General features: G+C 36.6%; 1 protein-coding gene across 18 annotated transcripts in view; it reads right to left on the bottom strand.

The window, feature by feature from the left end:
- The window catches only part of CDC42BPA (CDC42 binding protein kinase alpha), a 202,594-nt gene that overhangs the window by 79,349 nt on the left and 108,832 nt on the right, over positions 1-14,413 (bottom strand). For all 18 annotated transcript variants that reach the window (XM_074316911.2, XM_019730880.3, XM_019730876.3 and 15 more), the window contains one exon: positions 3,757-3,879. In XM_074316911.2, the coding sequence (XP_074173012.1) occupies positions 3,757-3,879 (123 nt within the window). The remainder of the gene's footprint in view (positions 1-3,756; positions 3,880-14,413) is intronic.

The following is a 14,413-nucleotide window of genomic DNA, read 5'->3' as shown; positions in this document are numbered from 1 at the left end:
TTATTTGTATGTTAGGGATGAAAGTGAGCACATTACAGCATTACCTATAAAGACACAATGTAGAAAGATACCTTAGGAAGTGATCAGAGATGGTTTCTAAGAGTGAGGTTTTCTTTAGTCATTCACTCACTCATTTACCAATAAATACTGACTTAGGGTTTTTTATATGCCAATTACTATTATAGGAACTGGATATATATCAGTGAATAAAATAATCAAAGTACCTGTTTTCAAAGAGCTTATAGTCTAATGATGAGGAGAGGAAAGTAAAGTGATATATCAACAAAAAAATATGTCAGTGGTGAAAAGTATTATAGAAGAATAGAAGTTTGCCAGGTGAAGAATGTTTCCAGCAAACGAACCAACAAAAATGAAGGGAGGGAGGAAAAGAGGGAAGGGAAAGAAAAGAAAAAAACAATAAATATGTGAAGAGGTGACTAGGTGGACCTAAAAGTCATCCGCTACAGCTGGAATCAGAGGATGAGAGAGTAGCAACAAGAGATGATGTTGGAGAGGCAAATACATGCAAGGTAATGAAGAACCTTGTAACCAGAATTGAAAATTTTAATTTAATCCTGGGGAAATGGGAAGATATTTAAGCATGTATATTGAATCTGTGGTGTGATCAGATTCACACAGTAAAAGCTTACCTGGGGGACTTCTGCTTCCACAAAGATGGAACAGATGTTATTTCCCCTTGTCCCCATTAAGTAAAACTAAAACCCCTGGACATTATACATAAAACCAAGCAAAGAAAACTGAAATTTGTATAGAAAAAGGATGACCAGCTAGGGACAATGGAACCTGACACAGTGGTGTCAGGAACATTGGACTGTCATAGGGGTAAGTTCCCTGGGTTTTCTTTGGGGTTCATATTTCAAAGACTTACAGCTGAAGAAGCTGGCAACCCACAAATACCAACAGGGGTGGCGAATAAAAGCCCCAACAAAAGCCTACTCTTTCTAGCCTAAGGATCAGGTAAAGGGGCAAAGTAGCATGACAGAAAACTTTTAGAAAATAACCATTCTCAAGTTAAAGACCACAGGAAAACAAAGAAACAAAGAAACAAACAAACCAGTGGCCCCACAGCCATCAGTTTCAGCAAAGGGGGAGTGAGGAGCTAGATTCCCAATCACGTGGGGATACAATGAAGTGCCGAAACACACCACCGAGGTAGTCAGAGAAGGACTGGTAGGGGCCAGAATGTTCAAACCCACTGGCTGGTAACAAGCCCCTTCCCACAGGCAGTGTCAGTGGAAACCACAGGGAACTAGGACACCCCCCTCCACCCAGCAGGATCTGGTCCTCTCCCCATGGGGGTGGTGTCAGAAGAGTAAGAACTTTCACAGTCACCCTCCGGTAATAAGACAACTCCCACCACAGTATTAGTGGAAACCAGGTGGGGAGCTTAAATTCCCAACCTGTTCCAGGAGTAAGGAGGAGCCCTTTTTAGGTTGTCAACAAAGGCCAAATGGGGAAACTCGACTTTTACCCAAACCTATCAGTAAGGAGACAGCAATCCATTTTCTACTGCTGGGGTAATGTCAGGAAGAACCAGCTAAAATGGAAGGTTTAAATAAGATCCAGAGTTATCAATTGAAAATCACTCATCCTACCAAGAACCAAATCTCAACCTGAAAGAGAAAAGAAAATTCATAGATGCTGACACTGAAATAACAGAGATGTTAGAATTATCTCACAAGACATTAAAACAACTATGATAAAAATGCTTCAGTGAGTAATTATAAATATACATGAAAGAGATACACAACCAGAAGACCTGAGCAAAGATATATATGAAGTCTCAGCAAAGAAATGGCAGATTAAAGAAGACCAAAGTGGAAATTTTAAAAATAAAATAAAAATCTCAGTAGATGGATTCAATGGCACAAAGGGGGGATCAAAGGAAAGAATCAGTGAGCTGGAAGATACAACAGTAGAAATTAATCAATCTGAACAGACAAAAAAACAGAATGAAAACAAAAACGAACAGAGACTCAGGGACTTGTGGGGGTGTGGGATGATAACAAAAGATCTAACATCTGTGTCATCAGTCCCAGAAAGAAAAGAGAATTTAGGCAGGTCTATAAAAATACTCAAAGAAGTAAAGTCTAAAAACTTTCCCAAATTCGGCAAGAGACATAAACCTACTGATTCAAAAAGACAGAGAAATCCCAAAGAGAACAAACCCAAAGAAATCCATGCCAAAACACACCATTAAACATCAGAAAACTAAAGAAAAAACCTTGCAAGAGCCAAAGAAAAACACCTTAGATAAAGGGGGAAAAAACTCAGAATGACAGTGAACTTCTCCTCAGAAACCATGGAGTCCTAAAGGAAGTGGCATGTTTTTCTGATGCTAAAACAAAAGAACTATCAACCCAGGATCCTACGCCCAGCAACAATATTCCTTAGGAAGGAAGGGAAAATTAAGATATTCCCAGGTGAAGACAAACTAAGAGAATTTGTAGGTAGCAGGCCTATCTTTAAAAAATGGCTAAAGAAGTTCTCTAAACAGAAAGCAAACAAGGAACTCAGCAATTTCAGGATGAAAGAGCATGGTATATAAAGACGAGTGAATACCATAGGATGCTTTTCTCATCTTAAGTTTTCTAAATTGTATTTCATGGTTGAAGGGAACATTATAACTTTAAAAACTGCAGAGGAAATACTTAAAACAATTCTATAATAAACATGGAGAATAAATAGTTGTTATCAACATAAAAATGGACTGCTCTCTCTATACACTTACTCAGATCATGTGATGCCTCTACACCCTATAAAAGGTTCACATTTCACTCAGAAAAAAAGCAAAGCCCTTAAAACAGTCAGTAAGACTCCATTGATCAGGCAACAAGCCCTTTCCACCCCTTTACTTTTCTACCCTCCTCTCCCTCCACTCTCCCTGCTTGCTCCCTTTACTCCAGCCATGCTGTCCTCTGTGTTTTATTTGCACTCACGAGGCCCATTCTGACTCTCTGGCTTTTGCACAGGCTGGTCCTTCTGCTTGGAACATGAGTTCCTTACTTCACTGCATGGCTAAGCCTCTTACCTCCTTCAAGTTTCTGCTCACATGTCACCTTCTCAATGAAGCCTACCCTGGACTACCCTACTTAAAATGATAAAACTCCTCATCTTGCATTTTCAACCCATTCCTCTTATTCTGCTCTATTTTTAAGCATTTGTCACCTTCTAGCATCCCAAGAGCCTAAGACAACACCTGGTACATAGTAGGTGCTCAATAAATATTTGTTGAATAAATGAAATAAATTAATGAATGAATATAATATATCACTGAAAAATGAATTGTTATAAAAAAAATAAATTTTCACATGCCTCATGCCTGTATAATGTCATTCCCTTATCTACACCGTCCTCTATCCTCACTTCTAACACACTTTCCCCTACTCATATGTATGTTTTGCCAGACACATTCCAACTAAATATCTCAAACTGCTAGGTCTTCCAAAAAAGTAGTATTTGTTAACTTAAACCTGGCTTAGGTCCTCTTTCTATGTACTCTCCACATACCTGTGTTTATTTTTTTTATAGTCTTTTCACATGTATTGTTAAAAACTATCTCTTTTCCATAACAAAAAACGAGCTCTTGAGAGCAGAAACCATTATTTGCTTTTCCCTCACTGGCATATAGCTCATATCACATAAGACATGACAAGTAGTAAATGGTTTGTGTGTGAATAAAACATTTTTTAAAATCTACATAAATTGAATTAATAGCGAATAACAGAAATTTACCTCTTACTTGTTTCCTTAGTTTTTCAATTTCTTCTTTTAAGGTTTTTATTTCTAAATCTTTGCTTGCTGTTAGCGGACCATCAGCAGTTGAATACTGCAGAGCTTGGACAGTCTGTGTTGACTCTTTAAAAAAAATAATAAAAGACAAAATAAGAATGATGGCCATATTTTTAAAATTAATAGCAATATATCTCTTTCTAGAGAAATCCTTGTAATTGCACTGGTCAAAACATGTACCCAATGACAAAAAGCATGTAAACACACTAAAATTAAATTACACAACTCCATTGTATGCCTTTAAAATTACAATATATGTAAGTAGGAATCTGCCTTCTAATACATGCGATTTAAAGTTTTAAACACTGCTGGTGCACGCTGCCAGTTAGTCAACTATTTGGCCCCTTTTATCCTCGTAGGGAGTGTCACCATGTGATATGCCCAAAATGTCGGATGTCAGATGATGTATGAAAGACTAAGTCTGGTGCATGCAGGGAGGTTTAGAGATGTGAATCTATAATATGCAGAAGCACTGGTCTTCAGAATTTCAGGTATGAAAGCGGAGGCCCACCTATAGGTGACTTTGGCTCAACAGTTTAGTTACTCTGCTGTCGTATGGAGGGTTCTCCAATAGTAAGTCTCTACCACACCATGAGTTTTTATTAGGACAAATCAATACTGATGCTTTATATTACAGTCATGCACCACTTAATAACGGCAATATGGTCTGAGAAATGCATTGTTAGATGATTATGTTATTGTGCCAACATCACAGAGTATACTTACACAAAACTAGATGGTACAACCTCCTCCTGTAATTGTATACACATTATACTTTCGTACGACTGGTAGCACAGTATGTGTGTTTACACCAGCATCACCACAAATACATGATAACGAGATGCTCTACAACGTTACGACAGCCATGGGAATTTTTCAACTCCGATATAATTTTATTGAACCACTATGGTATACGAGGTCAGACAATGAAGTTCGCAAACTTGTTGCAACGATGTTGCTAACCTTTTTTGATACCAGAGGGATTAATAATTGTGAATTTGTACCAACTGGACAAACAGTTAACCAAGTTTACTATTTGGAAGTGCTGAAAAGGCTGCGTGAAAAAGTTAGACGACCTGAACTTTTCGCCAACAATTCATGGCTCTTGCATCACGACAATGCACCAGCTCACAGAGCACTGTCTGTGAGGGAGTTTTTAGCCAATAAACAAATAACTATATTGGAACACCCTCCCTACACACCTGATCTGGCCCCCAATGACTTCTTTCTTTACCTGAAGATAAAGGAAATATTGAAAGGAAGACATTTTGATGACACTCAGGACATCAAAGGTAACACGACGACAGCTCTGATGGCCATTCCAGAAAAAGAGTTCCAAAATTATTTTGAAGGGTGGCCTAGGCGCTGGTGTCGGTGCATGGTTTCCTAAGGGGAGTACTTCAAAGGTGACCATAGTGATGGGCAATGAGGTACGTGGCACTTTTTCTAGGATGAGTTCGCAAACTTAATTGTCCAACCTTGTATGTGGTCCATTGTTGATGGAAACAATGTTATCCAGGACATAACTGTACTTATTTATATATTGCTTTATATAACTTATTACTTATATCATGTATATTTTAAATATATTACATATGTGTGTGTATATATATGTTTTATAATTACATATATATATATATATATATATATATATATATATATATATATATATATATATACACACATACATACATACATATATGTTTTAAAATGTGGTTTTTTTTAAACTCCAAAGGACTGTGACCTTCAGAGGATGGCGATTTTCTAATTTATTTTCCCCACCTGTAGAGAAATAACACCATGATCATCATGCACAGTTGTCAGTATTTATTAATTTGAATTAAAGGTGTAAGATACATCATCCTGTGCATCCAGCCATGATCTTCTATACCTAATAAGTATTTCTTTGAGTATAAACATGCTACAAATTGGTGCTTATTCTATTTATTGTTTTTAAAAGAATACCCTTTGTTTAAATATTTTAAAGACATTTAAGTTGGGAGAAGAAAATGAGGAGACGTAAAAATAGTCCGTGGACATCAGTAGGAGCTATTTTTCCTCCCACACCCCACATACTGCAAAGGATGAGGTGGGGCAGGTATCCTTGCTCCTCTTTGTTACCTCTGTCCTCCCTGTAAGTCCCAGGTCTGCTACAAAGCCCATTACCTGTTCATTATAGTTATCCACTGTCTTTCTTTCTCTTTGAATAACAATTTTACACACTGTTTACTATCCCTCTTTCTATTACAACGCTTTTTATTATTCTTAGTGACTTTAACATAAAAATTGACAATCTACCTGATACGCTAGCTTCTCTGGCACACAAATCCCCTACGGCAGGCACTGTTGGGTTTTTATTTACCCAGCAACTATTCCTCTCTTCTTGCTTGTGAACCAAACTCAAGTATCAGGCTACAATGTGCACAGGTAAGTGGGTTCTATAAGTCAGTCATGGTAATCCCATCCTACATTATCAGCATTAGTTAGGAATTAGTATGGGACTTGGTTACAACTAATAGTACCTTGATAAAAGTCCACTGGGGGGGCGTGGCTTCATGGAAAGATTTTAATCTCTCATTAAGTAAGAGATGTATGAAAGGAAATCAAACTTCCTGTTTTTTGGGTTGTAGATGTGTGAAGACATGATGTCTGGAACTTTGGCAGTACCGTGGAATCAACAGGGGACAGCCAATACCATCATAGAGACGCTAGCCCTGACATCAGCACTGAAAACTGTCCACTTCCGGCTTACGTTGCGATTAAGCCAGAATCCGTATTATTTAAGAAATCTATTACTTGCAGCCCAAAACAACCCAGCTGATAGACTTCTCTCCAGCACAACCACCGAATCCACTGGTCGTATCCTAGACGTCTGTGAACTTAGAAAAGTGTGTGTGTCTGTGGTGGAGGTGAGGTGGGTAGTACTGACCTAGTGCTAGGAGATTGCTGGAGACATTTAGTATCTGGGGACAAGGTATCGGGGGCTCTATCTTAGAGTTTCTCACACCAAGGAATTAGCCTGCCCCCAATACTTGAGAAATGCTACTGTAGACTTTGTCATTATTAATAACTGTGCAGCCTCCAAAGTCTTGATTTCGAATATACCACCCTTTGACTACGTCTTATGCTCACAGCTCACGCTAGGGACCACTTCAGTAAGTCCTCATTCTCACCAAGAATGTCAATCCACTGTTGCTAGCACTTTTCTCTTTTCTTCCTTATTTGTAGGTTAGAGTCCTTGGTCTGTGACTACAATCCTGCTTCGCATGCGCACCATGATTTCTTTGCCCTGCTTTCCGTGATTGTGCTTCACCTAGAAGGCCCCCATCTTGGCTGACTCCTGTTCTGTGCTTTCCCCCTAGAAGCTGAATGTGGCTGAAGAAAACACTGTCATCTAAAATTCATGCCTACTAACTTGAAATATCTTGGCCATCGATGCCTAACAATCCTAAAATATTTCCTTAGTCCATTTACTCTTCTCTAAACTGACCATTCCACATCTTTTCTTTTTCTTGTCAAAAATCTAATACATTCTCCATCTTCCGTATACTCAGCTGATGACCCTACTTTGTATTTGATTTATTATCTGTCTCCTCAAAGTAGAATGCAAGCAGTGCAAGGGCAGGCATTTTTTCTTTTTCTGTTATTATATTCCCAGTCATATGCAGAACAGTTTCTGGCTCGTTGGTGCTCAATAGATAGCTGATAAATGGCTGAGTTGGCTGAAATGTTAATCTATGCCACTGTATAAAACAGGTGTTAATAACAAAAGGCAATGATCTTATATTTTCATTCGGTTTGCTTTATGCAAATTATACCAATCACAGGTAACAATACTCTCTAAGAACATATTGAGTAATTCAAACCATGAAAAAAACCTGGGACATAGAAATTTCTCATTCAGAATAAGATGGAGTAGGAAACAACAGGTTACTGTTCTATTGCTCCCACTGCAAAAAGTAAAAATATACTACATAATTTGCAAAAATCTTATTTTTACAAACATCATGTATCTGGGAAAACCAAGAGGACTAATTAACCAGAGAAGGATGAGCCATAGTGAGTTGAAAGGGCTATGACAGCTGCCTATTACCTCGGAACCTTACCCCGTTCTGTGAGGGGGTTTAGGCTCAAGTTTGCCCTGAACTGAGGAAAATTAGGCTAGGGGGAAAAAACAAACATAGCTTCTGGAGAATAGGTGGAGCTGGTATAACAATATAGAAACCTCAGGAGCCCTAAATATGTGGTGCTCTTGTCGTTATACTATATTGTTGTATCTGGGGGCTGCAGGGAAGTTAAGGAGCTTCTAAAAGTCAGACTGAAATATCCTATGATATTGGAGTATTCAGAGGCAAAGGCTTACTTGAAGAAGAGGGTCTATCTCAAACACATGCCAGTCTCCCCATCAAGACATTTGCCATACTTGGAAGTGCCATGGGGTAGGAGGGTGAAGCGCAGAATAAATCTCCCACAGTTTACGGAGTAAAGGAGAAAGAGCCCCAACCAAGCTCTATCTTGTTCTCCCTTCATGACATTTGAACCCAGAAGTAGGTTGAGTCTAATTAAATCTGCAAACCAGCCTGTCCTAGCTCAATTTCCAACTAGACAATGAAAGGGAAACCCTATATGGAGTGAAATAAAAAAAACATCATTCTCTCTGTTATTTTTATCCATAATATTTGTCATTCAATAAAAATTATGACACATTTGGAAAAGCATGAAAATGTGATCAATAATCAGAAGACAAGAACAGAAATAGAGACAGACCCACAGATTATCCAGGTGTTGGAATTACCACACAAGGACTTCAAAATAACTATTATTAGTATATTAAAGAAAACAGAGGAAAAGATAACCAAAAAGATGAAAAATGTCAACAAAGAACTGAAAACTGGAAGAAAGAATCAAATGGATATTCTTAAACGAAAAGAGAAAATATATGAAATGAAGACTCACTGGATGGACTTAACATCAGAATAGACACAGTGGAAGACAAACTAATGAACCTAAAGGCAAGTCAATTAAAAATATTCAAATTAAACACAAACAGAACTAAGAATGCGAGGAACAGGATAAAAAATGTGGCACACAGTCTAAGATATACACAATTGGAGTCACAGAAGGAGAGGTGAGAGTAAATGGGGCAAAAGAAATATCCAGAGATTATAGCTTAGAATTTTCCAAAACTGATAAAAGATACCAGTTAAGATTCCAAAAGCTCAATGCACCCCAATCATTCCAAAAGCTCAATGCATCCTAAATATTAATACAATACTATTAATACAAAGTAAACTACACCTAGGCAGATCATAGCAAAACTGCAGTTAAAGAAAAAAAAACCTTAAAAGCAGCAAGAGGGAAAATAAGATACATTCAAAAGACTACGGTTAACAGCTGGCTTTTCAAATATAATGGATGTCACAAAACAATGGAATAATATCTGTATAACATTAAAGAAAAAAAAAAACTGCCAAGCTAGATTTCTAACACAGCAAAATATCCTTTAAAAATGAAGGCAGAATAAACACATCTCAGACAAACAAAATCTGAGAGATTTTTGTCACAAAACACATATATCACAAGAAATACTAGAGGAAGTTTTTCAGATTAAAGAAAAAATTATTCCAGATGGAAACATGAATCATTAGGGAGAAAAAAAGGGTAAACATGTGGGTAAATAAAAAGATATTTTTAAAAAAATTAGTAAGTAATAAAAACTTAAACAATAAAATAAATTTATCAATAGGTTTACAACAGAGAGGTCAAATATAGAACAACAATCACACAAAGTGTTTTTGTAAAGTTTTTATACTGTTTGAGAAGTGGCAGAATAGAAATTAGTTTTCAAAAAGACATAAAAACCTAATAGAAAAAAAATGGGCAAGAATCTTGAACAGGGACTTCAGAAGACTTACTATCCAAAAGGATAGTAAATATATGAAAAGATACTCATGTCAGTACTTACTAGGGAAGCACTAATTGACATCATAATGAGACACCACTACACAGACATTGTAAGAGCTAAAAGTATAAAAGCTACTGATATTAAGTTCTGATGGGAATATAAAGGAAACAACACTCATGCATTATTAGTGGAACTATTGATACAATCACTTTTGGAAACGCTTCGACAATACCTTCTAAAGCTGAAAATACTCTAACCTATGACCCAGAAATCCTACTCTTAGGTAGACATCCAAGAGACATAAGCACATATGATCACCAAAAAAATATAATAATAATAATAATAATATTCTCAGAAGCTATGCTTGTAATAGTCAGTATCTGGAAATAACCCAAATAGTCAACAACAATGGACTAGATGGTATGACCTGAATGTTTGTGTCCCTCCCAAATTCATATGCTGAAATCCTAACCTCCAAAGATGATGTTATTAGGAAATGGGGCCTTTGGGAGGTGCTTAAGCCATGAAATTAGTGCCTAATAAAAGAGAACCCTTGGAGAAACGACACAGCATGAAGGTACTGGCTATAAACCCTCACTTGACCATGTTGGCACTTTGATCTTGGATTTCTAGCTTCCAGAACTGTGAGAAATTTCTGTTGTTGTTAAGCCATCCAATCTGTTGTATTTTCTTACATAAGCTAGAATCCATTAAGATATTGGATAAACAAACCTTTTTTGTATTTATGTACAATGTAATACTAACCAGCAGTATGAAAAAAAGAATAAACTATTGATATATACACAACATGGATGAATCTGAAAAACAACATGTTGAGTGAAAGAAGCCAGATACAAATGAGAACATACTGTATGATGCCATTTACATGAAGTTCATGAACAGGTAAAATGAATTAATGGTGAAAAAATTAAGATAGTGTTTCTCTCAGGGTGGTGGCTTACAAATTGGCAAGGGGCATGAGGAAACTTTATACTACGCTAGAAATGTTCTATATATTGCTTGTACATGAATGTACACATATTTAAACTTTTATGGGGCTTGGGCTTATACTTAAATAGAATACTTGCACACTTTATAGTATGTATAGCACCATTTTAAAATCAAAGCATCATGTGACATGGGTCATTCCTTTTTTCTACCTCCTTCGATTTACAACTAATTGGACATCCATAACCAAGCAAAGTGCTCTGTACAGCACACCAATATACCCGAGAGAGCCATCCATCTGCACATCCAAAAGTTGCCGGACTGTACCTCAGAGAAGGCCACAGAGCCAAGGGAGTTGCTGCAGAGGCCGTAGCAGCAGCGACCTCTCTAGCAAAGGTGGAAGTGAGAGTGGTGAGTAAAAGTCAGCCTGACCATGAGAGCTGCAGCTGGACAGACCCCTTGGCTCTCCAGCAATACCCCAATTTCTGAGAAGAGACCTCAGTGACTGGGGAAAAGGACAAGAACAGGAAGAAGGCAGACAAATACAACTGAAGAACAAATTTCCTGCTGTCTGCCCACAGACCTCTGGGATTCCCCCACTCTAGGATCCCCCCTTTGGGCCATAAATACACCCAAAGCTCCAAGTCTAAGCACACACCTCCCCCCACTCTGCCATCATCATATTTAAGTGCACTCCAAACTTGAGAAGTGAGTCAGTTCCGGTAAGAGAAACTAAAAACTTGTGCTATATCGCCACCTTCTGGAAAACAAAAGAAAGTTTTCTGATTGCCAACCTGTTGGATTTAGAACCAAAGTAAACAAACAAAGCCTTACCCACTAAATAAGAGAAATGTTTGCTACTTCAAATGTGACAGCAGAGGCACATTTCATGAAACACTGAAAAATCATGGTAATACAGCATCACAAAAAGAAAACAATTCTCCAGCAACCAAACTCAAAAACATGGAATATTGTGATCTAATGAAGAATTCAAAATAGCTGTTATGAAGAAATTCAACAAGCTATAAGAAAACTCAGAAAGGCAATTCAAAAAACTCAGGAATAATATTAACGAACAGAAGAAGTAAGTTCCTGAAGAAAGTGAAATTATATAAAAGAACCAAACAAAAATTCTGGAGCCAACAAACTCAAGAAATGAAATGAAGAATGCATTTGAAAGCACTGGAAATAAAGCAGACCGTATGGAAGAGAGACCAGCGATCTGAAGGACAGGTATGAGAATGATTCAGGTGAAAGGAGAATGAGTATTTTAAAATGTGAAGAAACCCTACAAGAGTTATCAGACTCCATTATAAAAGCCAACATAATGGATACACCAAAAGGAGAAGAGAGGGAGAAGGGGGCAGAGAATATTTAAAGAAATAATAGATGAGAACTTACCCAAACTAAGGAAAGAACAGGACATACAAGTCCATGAAGCTGATAGAACACTTTACTATCTCAATGCCCAAAGACCTTCAACACACATTATAATGTAGCTGTCAAAAGTCAATGATAAATATATGGTGATGGAAGGAGAACTGACTCTGGGTGATGAACACACAATGGGATTTATAGATGATGTAATACAGAATTGTACACCTGAAATCTATGTAATTTTACTAACAATTGTCACCCCAATAAATTTAATAATAATAAAAAAAGACAATGGGGAATAATAATAAAATAAAATAAAAAAGTCAATGATAAAGAAATAATTTTAAAGGGGAAAAAAAAAGTAACCTATGAAGGAATCCCCATTAGGCTATCAGTAAATTTCTCAGCAGAAATCCTGCAGGCAAGGAGAGAGAGGAATGACATGTTCCAAGTATTGAAAGATAAAAAAATTGCCAGCCAAGAATACTCTATCCAACAAAATTACGTTGTTTCCCTGAAAATAAGACCAGGCCTTATATTAAGTTTTGCTCCAAAAGACGCATTAGGGCTTCTGTTCAGGGGACGTCATCCTGAAAAATCATGCTAGAGCTTATTTTCCGGTTAGGTCTTATTTTCAGGGAAACATGGTATCCTTTAGATATTAGAAAGAAATAAAGGCTTTCTCAGATAAACAAAAGCTGAGGGACTTCACTACTAGATCTGCCTTATAAGAAAAATTGAAATGAGCTCTTCAAGCTGAACCAACAGATAAAGTACATAAAACTCTGATGAAGGTGATAAATAGAAAACTGGAATTCTATTTTAGAAGTGTGTTAAACAATTATAGCATAAATGTTAAAGGTAAAAAGCATGAAAAACAACGATAGCCCCTACAATTTGGTAACAAATTCACAGCATAATAAGATCTGTGATATCAAAACCATAAAAGGGGAGAAGTAAAAGTGTATGAAGATAAGTTGCTATCAGCACAAAAAGGACTGTTTTACCAATGAGATGTTTTATGTAAATTTCACGGTAACCACAAAGCAAAACTGTAGAGCATAGACATGAAACATTTAAAAAGGTAGAATTGTCACCATGGAAAACCACTAACTTACAAAGGTAGAAAGAAACAGAAGGAAAAAGAAAAAATAGAGATACAAAATAACCAGAAAGAAAAAAACAGTAATAACAGTCCTTACGTATCAATAACCATCTTAACTGTAAATGGATTGAATTCACCAATTATATAATGATATAGGAATCAATGCATCAAGAAGATATAAAAATTGTAAATACCTATGCTTCCCAACACCCAAGCACTGAAATAAATTAAGTAAAGCTAACAGATCTTCAGGGAGAAATACATAATATAATTATAGTAGGAGACTTCAATACTCCATTATCAGCAATGGATAAATCATCCAGATAGAAAATACACAAGGAAATACTAGACTTGAAGCATACTTTAGGACAAATGAACTTAACAGACATGTACAGAACTTCCCATCTAACATCAGGAGAATACACATTCTTCTCAAGTGCACATGGAACATTCTCCAGGATAGATCATATGACAGGACACAAAACAAATCTTAGCAAATTTAAGAAGATTAAAATCACACCAAATATTTTTTCTGACCACAATGGTATGAAACTAAAAATCAACAACACGAGAAAAATGAGATGATCTACAAATACGTGTAAACTAAACAACACATTTTTGAACAACCAGTGTGTCAATGACGAAATCAGAAGAGAAATAAAAAATTAACTCAAAACAAATGAAAATAGAAATACAACATATCACATTTGTGGAATGAAGCAAAAGCAGTTTTAAGAGGACGTTTATTGCAATAAAGGCATATATTAAGAAATTAGAAAGCTCTTCATCAACAATCTAATCTTACACTTCAAGGAACTAGAAAAAGAATAAATTAAATCCGAAGTTAGCAGAAGGAAAGAAATAATAAAGATCGGAGCAGAAATAAAACAGAGATGAGAAATAAAACTAAGAGCTGATTCTTCAAAAAGATGAACAAAACTGACAAACCTTTATCCGGACTAAGAAAAAAAAAGAGAGAACACTCAAGTTAGTAAAATTGGAAATGAAAGAGGAGACATTACAACTGATAGTACAGAAATACATAGGAACATACTGATAGTACAGAAATACATAGGAACATAAGAAACTCCTATGGGCAAAAAAAGTGAAGGGAATTAAGAAGTACAAACTGCCAGTCATTAAAATAGTCACAGGGATGTCAAATACAGTATAGGGAATATAGTCAATAACATTGTAATAACTATGTAAGGTGTCAGGTGGTTACTAGACTTACGGGGATGGAGGGAAATCATTTCATAAGTTAT

Source organism: Rhinolophus sinicus, chromosome 6, assembly GCF_057876585.1.
Source record: "Rhinolophus sinicus isolate RSI-liver-muscle chromosome 6, RSI-T2T, whole genome shotgun sequence".
Lineage (NCBI taxonomy): Eukaryota > Metazoa > Chordata > Mammalia > Chiroptera > Rhinolophidae > Rhinolophus > Rhinolophus sinicus.
Note: the sequence above shows the minus strand (reverse complement) of the source record. Positions and strands in the feature narration are given on the sequence as shown.